Source organism: Chiloscyllium plagiosum, chromosome 10, assembly GCF_004010195.1.
Source record: "Chiloscyllium plagiosum isolate BGI_BamShark_2017 chromosome 10, ASM401019v2, whole genome shotgun sequence".
Taxonomy (NCBI): domain Eukaryota; kingdom Metazoa; phylum Chordata; class Chondrichthyes; order Orectolobiformes; family Hemiscylliidae; genus Chiloscyllium; species Chiloscyllium plagiosum.
This window is the reverse complement of record NC_057719.1, coordinates 694,607-704,040: the sequence shown is the minus strand read 5'-3', so window position 1 is coordinate 704,040 and position 9,434 is coordinate 694,607. Positions and strand designations below refer to the sequence as shown.

The following is a 9,434-nucleotide window of genomic DNA, read 5'->3' as shown; positions in this document are numbered from 1 at the left end:
CTGACTTCCCCCCCCCCCCAGATTACGAGGGTAATCCTCTGTGGGAATTGTTGAGCGGTCTGTGTGCGAACGTTATCGATCTTGTTCATCTCCAAGCTCCAAGGGAGGAAACTCCAGCGGCTGGAGCCGTACCTGACGCGGGCCCTGGAGGTGGGCAATGAGCTCCTGCCAGCAGCCGATTCCTCAGCACAGGCATCGCTCCAGGAACAACTCTGCCAGCTACAGGACGCCTGGGGTTCCATCAACCTACAGCTCACGGACAAGAGGAACAAACTGACCGCCATAGTGAAGGTACACCCTGTACAACCTTCCTTTCAACCCAAGACTGAGCTCCACAGAAACCTCACCAAGGCCAAGTAATCTGGAAACAAAATCTCAAGGAGTCTGAAGTGACTCCTCGCCTTTAACTCAGACTCAGAGGATTTTGTTTGCATGGCATTGAATGGCTGGAGCAGTGATTGAGGGTCATTATTGGGGCTTATCAAGCTGCTGCACAGTACAGCTTCCCATTACAGACTGGTGCCTTAGCATTTGATCATCTGTTACCAACTGGAAGGCATCACAGTCCCAGTGGGAACAGGTTGGTCTCACCCGGTCCCATTTCCTTAACCAGGTGGATTGATCAAAAACGAAAGCATAGGTATTTACATAGTGTCTTTCACTAGGTTTGGATCATTCTATTAAAATAAAAAAATGCAGGAAGTTGCTCAGTAAAGCAGGTAGCATGCATGAAGAGAGAAAACAAAATTGGCTGTTCACGTCAATAGCCTTTCATCCAGACTCCCACAGAGAAATGTTAGGGATGGTCTAGAATTTGAACAAAGGCTGGGTGCTATGAACACGAAAGGGAAGTCTGCAGTCGGGTGGAGGATGGGCAGGACTGAACAACAGAGGAGTTAATGCTCTGGGCCCAAAGGGAACAGAGACGGGAAACAGCAAATAAGTGCCGAGAGCAGAGACACCACTGACGGAAAAAAAATCAAAATACAGGATACAAAGAAAACAATTCAAAATGGGGCAGGGTTTGCAGTTTGAAAATATTGAGCTCATTGTCCAGATTTTTGTAAAGTGTGTAACTGGAAGTTGAGTTGCTGTTTCCTCAGTTTATGTTGAGTTTCACTGGAACAGGGCACCAGGCAGAGGACAGAGATGTCAGTGTGACGGTAAGGTGGGAATTAAAATGACAGGCCCCAGAGACTTGGGGTCATGCTTGTGGATGGATCAGGGGTATTCTACAAAGCAAGTGCCCCCAGGCTGAATTTGGTATCAAGATGCCAACATTGTGAGCATGAATAGAGTAGACTAGATTGATGGACGTGCACACTGCCTCACTTGAGCGATTTCCACCATCTGCAGTATTCTGCTGCATGATCAGGATCTTCACTGTAATAAATGACCCCCTTCACACCATCCAAGCCCCCACCTCTGTGATGTAGTCACTGCTGTAACACGCTCTGCATTTCACATACTTCCACCAACAACCATGTCCAGATGACTGGATAATTTTTTTCACGGTATTGGCTCAGAGGTCTGTATTGGTCAGGACACTGTGCCGTGGAGTCTTTCACTTCCACCTGACTGTGTCGGCAAAGCCTGTGCCATGACGCTGGGGACTGTTTATTGTAAATCCCCTGCTATCCACCCACTACTCTGTGTCTTTGTGTTGCTCTGGACAGATGTGTGACAGATGTGGGGAGGAGGTGACTGCATTGGGTCTCAAACTCCAAGAATTCGGAGTGGACTTGAGGCGGGAGCTGCCCTGTATCAGCGAGGATCTACAAAAAGAGCAAAGTAAACTCCAGGTAAGAACAGGGTATTGCTGGAAATCCTCAGCAGGTCTGGCACCATCTGTAGTGAGAGAGAAAGAGCTTCACAACTGCGATGGGTTATTGACCTGAGATAAAAACAATGACTGCAGATGCTGGAAACCAGATTCTGGATTAGTGGTGCTGGAAGAGCACAGCAGTTCAGGCAAAATCCGAGGACAGGCAAAATCGACATTTCGGGCAAAAGCCCTTCATCAGGAATAAAGGCAGAGAGCCTGAAGCGTGGAGAGATAAGCTAGAGGAGGGATTCTGACCTGTGCTGTGACTGTATTGACTCTGGCCTGTGCTCTTACATTATTGACCTCTGGCCTGTGCATTGACGTTATTGAAGTCTGGTCTGTATTCAGGTGTCTGATGGTGAGGGAGCGGCGGTGAAGGAGGCCCAGGACCTCCATATCCTCGGCAGAGTGGGAGGGGGAGTTGAAATGTTGGGCCACAGGGCGGTTTGGTTGATTGGTGCGGGTGTCTCCATGCTTCAGGCTCTCTGCCTTTATTCCTGATGAAGGGCTTTTGCCCGAAACGTCGATTTTGCCTGTCCTCGCATATTGACCTGAGATGTCAACTCTATTTTCCTCTCGACAGATGTTTCTGATCTGTTAAGCACTTGTAACATTTACTGTTTTATTTCGGCTTTCCAGTATCTGCATTAGTTTGCTTTTGTATCAGGTAAGATTGACCATGATCTTTCATGAATGAATGTTGGGAGGGAGCCCAGGCTGGGAATGTGAGTGAGTTATTCACCACTCGCAGTGTGAATCCTGACCGAGCTCTGTAGCAATAGCTGGTCATCTCCAACACACCCATGCATTCTGGCACACCACTTGAAGAAATTCTCTCATGGGATGTGGGTGTTACTGGCTGGACCAGTATTTGTTGCCTATCCTTAATTGCCCCCAAACTTACCTTACTAGGCCATTGCAGAGGGCAGTTATGAGTCAACCACATCGCTGAGCGTCTGGAGTCACATGTAGACCAGACCAGACCAGATAAGGGCAACAGATTTCTCTAAAGGATATCCTATTATATTCTATTCTCCCAGATGGGTTTTTACAATGAACAATGATTAGTTTAGTGGTCCCCATTACTGACACTAGCTTTCAATGACTGATTTTTATGAATTATTGAGTTTCAGTGTGGAGTTTAAATTGCACTATCTGCCGTAGTGGGTATAGAACTGGTGTTTGCAGAGCAGAATGACTAGATTAGATTAGATTACATTACATTACAGTGTGGAAACAGGCCCTTCGGCCCAACAAGTCCACACCGACCCGCCGAAGCGAAACCCACCCATACCCCTACATTTTCAGTGTGGAGTTTAAATTGCGCTATCTGCCATAGTGGGTATAGAACTGGTGTTTGCAGAGCAGAATGACTAGTGACATTAGCACCCATCAGTCAACAAATCCTCATTATCTCCAACTTGCTTCTCTCTCTCTCTGTCTGTCCCCGTCTTGGGCACACACATGCGTCTTGTGTATATACACACACAGAGACTCACACTCTATCTCTCTCTCTCTCTCTCGCTCTCTCTCTCTCTCCCACTCCCCCTACCCCTCCCTCTGTACCCATTCCGCGGAGTTCTGTGAGCTCTGGATCTGGAGCCAACGTCCAATCACAACGTGCCTTGGGAAGTCCGCACTCTGATTGGCTCGCCAGCTGATCAATTACAGCAGACTGCCGGGCTCTCCGAGGGGATTGGCTCAGACGGAAGCATGGGGAGGTGGATCTGCAGAGTAGTAGTGAGTGAGTGAGTGAGTGACGGTCTCACCAGTTTCACACTGTCCAAAAAAAATAACCCACTCAGGGTCTTCTGAGCAACTGCACCCCCCCCCTTCGCCGACCCCTCACTAAATCCACGAGTATAACATGATGCTGAAAAAAGGACTTTTTAAAATTCTTTCAAAGTGTTACACCTTAGGTGTTTCTTTCAAAAAAAAATTTAAACTTTGTCCAAAAAGTCATTTTTTTGGGGGGAGACGCGAGGAGAGGGGAAACCCTACATTAAATACAATACCATACTTCAGCAGACCCAGGGTCCCCTCTTCAAATTGCAAGGGTTAATTTCCCTTTTTTTCTGAACATCTAATTGCTTCGCCCGTAAACAATCCGCTCCGGAACATTGAAACATCCAATGGTGGCTTCTTTTGACTTAGAAACAGAAAATCAGAATAAGACACCATTTGTTTTAAAAACAAAAATTGCAGAATGAAAATCTGATTCTTGCCATCGACACAGTTGCGACGGACTCCCCTCACAGAGATCGGAAAATGATTCCAGATTCACGCTGGGCACTCACAGGTACATATCCTCTCCCCTCTCTCCCTCTCTCCCCCTCTCCCTCTCTATCTAAGTGGTAAGTTTTGTCCTTCATGTTGATCAGCAGGAGCTGGGAGAGCTGATGCGAAGCTGGTGGAACAGGCTTGTTGAGTTGAGCACAGTGAAGGTGGATCTTGGCAAGCACCTTATTCCCGATGTGGCGATTGGATTCCAGGAGCAAGTCGCAATCCTGGAGAGCCATTGGGAGCAGCTGAAGCTGTCTGTAAGTGATTCTGTTCATGTAGCAGCAAGGAAGGAGGACTCAGGGCAGCTTCGGGGTGACTCACTTGCTAACTGCCTCAGACAAACACAGCACCCAACCAGACCCATTCCAGAAAGGACCTTCATGAACAAGAATGCCTTATTATACCATTCGATGCTGGTATCATGGGCACTGTGACTGCTTTTGTAGCTGCTCTTTACTTACTTTTGGAATATTGCGTGCAACTTTGGTCTCCCTGCAATTGGAAGGATGTTGTGAAGCTTGAAAGGGTTCAGAAAAGCATTCACTAAAGGTGCTATATAAATTTAAATTGTTAAAATTCCAGTTTATTAGAGTCCTGAGAGGCACAGGGCCCTGTGAATTAGTCCCTGCTTCAAGAGGAATATTGCACAGCTAGGGTGCTCTGAGTGAGAGAGAGAGAGAGAAAGGACTGACCCAAAAGAGAGAGAGAGAGAGAGAGATGAGAATAAATCCTCTCTCCCACTCAACATTACTCTGTCTAAAGGAAGAAGGAGAATATTGGTGGACAAATATATATCTTGTTTACAAGCAGCATTTCTGGGACCTCTGTGAGTGGTGTTGTAGGGGGTTAGGGAATTGGTTGCTGTGCTACTTGTCTCAGTACCTGTTGCAGTTCCTCCAGGCTGTAGCTAAATGCAACAGTCTGCCTGTAGTAATACCGCTAACTGGCTCTGTCCACTAATCCTGCAGGCGTCCTTGCGGACACTGAAGATAAGTGACCGGCTCGAGCAGTGGGTCGTGTTTAATACCAAGAGCAAGCATCTGGAAGACTGGCTAAAACAGATGGAAGATCGAGTCTCACAGAGCACAGACAGTGGCGTTCAGGAGATGATTGAGAGACTCCAGGAGGTACGGCATGTTTTGGCCCCTGCTGAGCTACTGTTTTTATTCAATTTGGGGGAGGCACGGTGGCTCAGTGGTTAGCGCTGCGGCCTCTCGGGGACCCGGGTTTGATTCCAGCCTCGGCCGACTGTCTATGGAGTTTACACATTCTTCCTGTGTCTGCGTGGGTTTCCTCTGGGTGCTCCAGTTTCCTCCCACATTCAAAAGATCTGTAAGTTAGGGTGGATTGGCCATGGTAAATTGTCCATAGCGTCCAGGCTAGGTGGGTTAGCCATGGGAATTGCAGGGTTACAGGGATAGGGTGAGGGGGTGGGTCTGGGTGGGATGCTCTTCGGAGGGCTAGTGTAGACTCAATGGGCCAAATGGCCTGCTTCCACACTGTAGGGATTCTCTATGATTTTATGTTTGGGAATGTGTGGTTCCTGGGCCAAAATATATTATCTATCCCTTGTCCCTTGAGAAAGTGGTGGTGAGCTACCTTCTTGACCCGCAATGCCCTTGTTGGGGGGAGTTCCAGGATTTTGACTCTGTGAAGGAAAGGCGATATGTTTCCAAGACAGGATGGTGAGTGGTTTGGAGGGGAACTTGCACAGTGTGGTGTTCCCATGTATCTGCTGCCCTTGTCCTTATAAATGGAAGAGGCTGTGTATTTGGAAGTTGCTGGAGGTTAACAAAGAAGACTCAGGCAGATGGGAAATAAACAGAGAGAAAGAACGAACTTGCATTTCTATAGTACCATTTACATCCTCAGGAAGTCTTTACAACTGATTAAGAAATGTAATCATGTTACAATGATATTAGAGCTGCCCATAAGTTTTAAGGATAGTTTGCAGTGTATTGATTTGTGTGTCTGTAGTCAAAAGGTGATCGAAATAAGTATTTTTTAAATGATGAAATGAGCAGGTAAATTGAGTCCGGAATAAGGAGCATTACTTTTCAAATTAGAGTGAAGCTGTTTGACAGTAATATCAGGAGGGACATATCTATATGAAGGGGGAATAACAATCTCCACCTCTTCCCCTCCAACATACCTCCCCTGCCCACCACCCCCCAAAATAAAAGAGGAAACTATTAGGTCTCAGGGTCATCATTTCAAAATTCAGATGGATAGATTTTTATTACGCTAGGGAGCAGAAGCAGGCTACTGGGTAGCGGTACCTGCCATCTTATTAATAGCTGAGCAGACTACAGGAGCCACATCACCACCTCCGGTTTACACTACTTATTTAATGTTCTGATTCAGCAATACCTTGGTTTTTAAACTTACACCCCTGTTTTTAAATCTCTCCATTGCCTTGCCTCCTCCCTATGTCTACCTTCACTCCCTGGCCTACAATCCCACAGCCCTCTCATTCTGGTCTCTGGCGCCTTTCTGATTTGAATCATTCTGCCGTTAGTGCCTGCACCTGCAGCTGCCTGGGCTCCAAGCTCTGGAGTTCCCTTGTACAACCCTCTCCCCCTGCACACACGTTCCCGTCCCCCCCCCCTCCCCTGCCCCCACGCTGCCTCCTCCCTTCCCTCATTCAGCATTTAAGATGCTCCTTAAAACCCAACCTGTTTGATCATGCTTTTGGTCACCTGTCCATGTATTACCTCGTGCAGTTCAATGGCCATTTTTTTCCAACGTCTTTCCAGTGAAACCCATGTTCATTTTGTAACATTAAAAGAGCTAGATAAATGCAAGTTTTTTTTTAGATTCACTACCGTATGGAAACAGGCCCTTTGGCCTAACAAATCCACACCGATCCTCCACAGAGTAACTCACCCAGACCCATTCCCCATGCCTATATTTCCCCCTGACTAATGCACCTAACACTACGGGCAATTTAGCATGACCTGCACATCTTTGGATTGTGGGAGGAAACCGGAGCACCCGGAGGAAACCCACGCAGACACGGGGAGAATGTGCAAACTCCACACAGACAGTCACCTGAGTCGGGAATCGAACCTGGGTCCCTGGCGCTGTGAGGCAGCAGTGCTAATCACTGAGCCATCATGCCGCACATATTGTTGGGAAATGTTAATGTCAAATCTGAAAAATGAATTCAAGCTGCAATGCAAGAGAAAAATGGGTTGAAATGATTGAAATGGGAGTAACCGATATCAGGAGCATTATGTGTGATATCAGGGCAGACTGATTCTTGGCATATTTACTGGATTGAAAAATATTGATTCAAGCTGCAATGCAAGAGAAAAATGGGTTGAAATGATTGAAATGGAAGTTCAGGATTGAGATCCAGGGTTATTTTCTTCACTGGGAGTAACCGATATCAGGAGCATTATGTGTGATATCAGGGCAGACTGATTCTTGGCATATTTACTGGATTGAAAAATATTGGATTAATGATTTTCCATGATTATGACCCAATTAAGCAATTGAAGAATTAAAAAATTGTATTCTGTTTAATTGTGGTTTGTAACGAAAACTCTTTCTGTCAGAATAGCCATAGACCAAGAGCAGGATCAGAGCAGTGCTGGAAAAACACAGTAGGTCACACAGCATCTGAGGAGCAGGAAAATCGACGTTCCGATGAAGGGCTTTTGCCCGAAACGTCGATTTTCCTGCTCCTCGGATACTGCCTGACCTGCTGTGCTTTTCCAGCACCACTCTGATCTAGACTCTGATCTCCAGCATCTGCAGTGCTCACTTCTGCCAGAGACCAAGAGCAATCCAGTCAAAAGTGAGCAAATAGATTTTGGGTTTTATGGCTGTTTCTATGCACCAAATTAACATTAGCTTAGGCTAACAGATGTGAAAATACTTCATGGTTCAAAAACAAAGTTCCACAAGGACATGGCTATGTTTAAAAATGGATTATATTTGTAAATTGGAGTATGTAACAGACTCATTTATGTTAGAGTAGACATTTTGAGCTTTCATGTATTTTAACGTTTTATTCATTCCTGGGGTGTCGGAGTCCCTGGTTAGACCAGCACTATGCCCCATCCCTAATTACCCTTGAACTGAATGGCATTTCAGAGGGCAGGAAAGAGATAACCACGCTGCTGTGTGTCTGGAGTCACATGTAGGCCGGACCAGGTAAGGAGGGCAATCCTGATGAAGGGCTTTTGCCCGAAACGTTGATTTTCCTGCTCCTGACCTGCTGCGCTTTTCCAGCACCACTCTGATCGAGACCAAGGATGGCAGATTCCCTCCTCTAAATGGCATTTGTGAACCAGATTGTTTTACAATAATCAGCCCTGGCATCATGGACACCTTTAGACTGGCTTCTAATTCCAGATTTTTATTGAATTAATATTTCACACCTACCATGCTGGGGTTAGAACCCATGTTGGATTATTAATCCAGAGACATGACGACTATGCTCCCTCCTCCGGTTTTTCTGTGGTTTGCAATCATGCCTATATCGGTACTGGTATGCTATGGAATTTTTAGGAATATGTAGATGTATCAACTAAACAATTTGGGATGATGTTAACCCATTGAGGGTGCCAATCTGTAAAGGAGAAACTACACTGTTCTGTCTGGAGGTCAGTGGTGAGTGGTGTCCCGCAGGGCTCTGTTAGAACATAGAGCATAGAACAGTACAGCACAGAACAGGCCCTTCAGCCCACGATGTTGTGCCGACCATTGATCCTCATGTGAGGTAAACCTAATGTATGAACCCTCAAATTTCTGTGACCATATGCATGTCCAGCAGTCTCTTAAATATCCCCAATGACCTTGCTTCCACAACTGCTGCTGGCAACGCATTTCATGCTCCTCCAATTGTCTGCGTAAAGAACCCACCTCTGACATCCCCTCTATACTTTCCGTCAAAGAGCTTAAAACTATGACCCTTCATGTTAACAATGTTTGCGCCGGGAAAAAGTCTCTGGCTATCAACTCTATCTATGCCTCTCATTATCTTGTACACCTCAATTAGGTCCCCACTCTTCCTTCTTTTTTCCAGTGAAAAAAGTCCGAGCTCAGTCAACCTCTCTTCGTAAGATAAGCCCTCCATTCCAGGCAGCATCCTGGTAAACCTCCTCTGAACCCTCTCCAAAGCATCCACATCTTCCCTATAATAGGGCGACCAGAACTGGATGCAGTATTCCAAGTGAGGTCTAACCAAAGTTTTGTAGAGCTGCAACAAGATCTCACGACTCTTAAACTCAATCCCCCTGTTAATGAAAGCCAAAACACCATATGCTTTCTTAACAACCCTGTCCACTTGGGTGGCAATTTTAAGGGATCTATGTAC

At 46.2% G+C, this 9,434-nt stretch overlaps 1 protein-coding gene across 1 annotated transcript in view; it reads left to right on the top strand.

Annotated features, from left to right (window-relative positions):
- LOC122553912 (nesprin-2-like) overlaps window positions 1-9,434 on the top strand; it is a 73,008-nt gene that overhangs the window by 4,552 nt on the left and 59,022 nt on the right. The window contains exons 4-7 of the mRNA XM_043698419.1: window positions 97-291; window positions 1,677-1,802; window positions 4,210-4,365; window positions 5,077-5,235. Of these exons, the coding sequence (XP_043554354.1) occupies window positions 97-291; window positions 1,677-1,802; window positions 4,210-4,365; window positions 5,077-5,235 (636 nt within the window). The remainder of the gene's footprint in view (window positions 1-96; window positions 292-1,676; window positions 1,803-4,209; window positions 4,366-5,076; window positions 5,236-9,434) is intronic.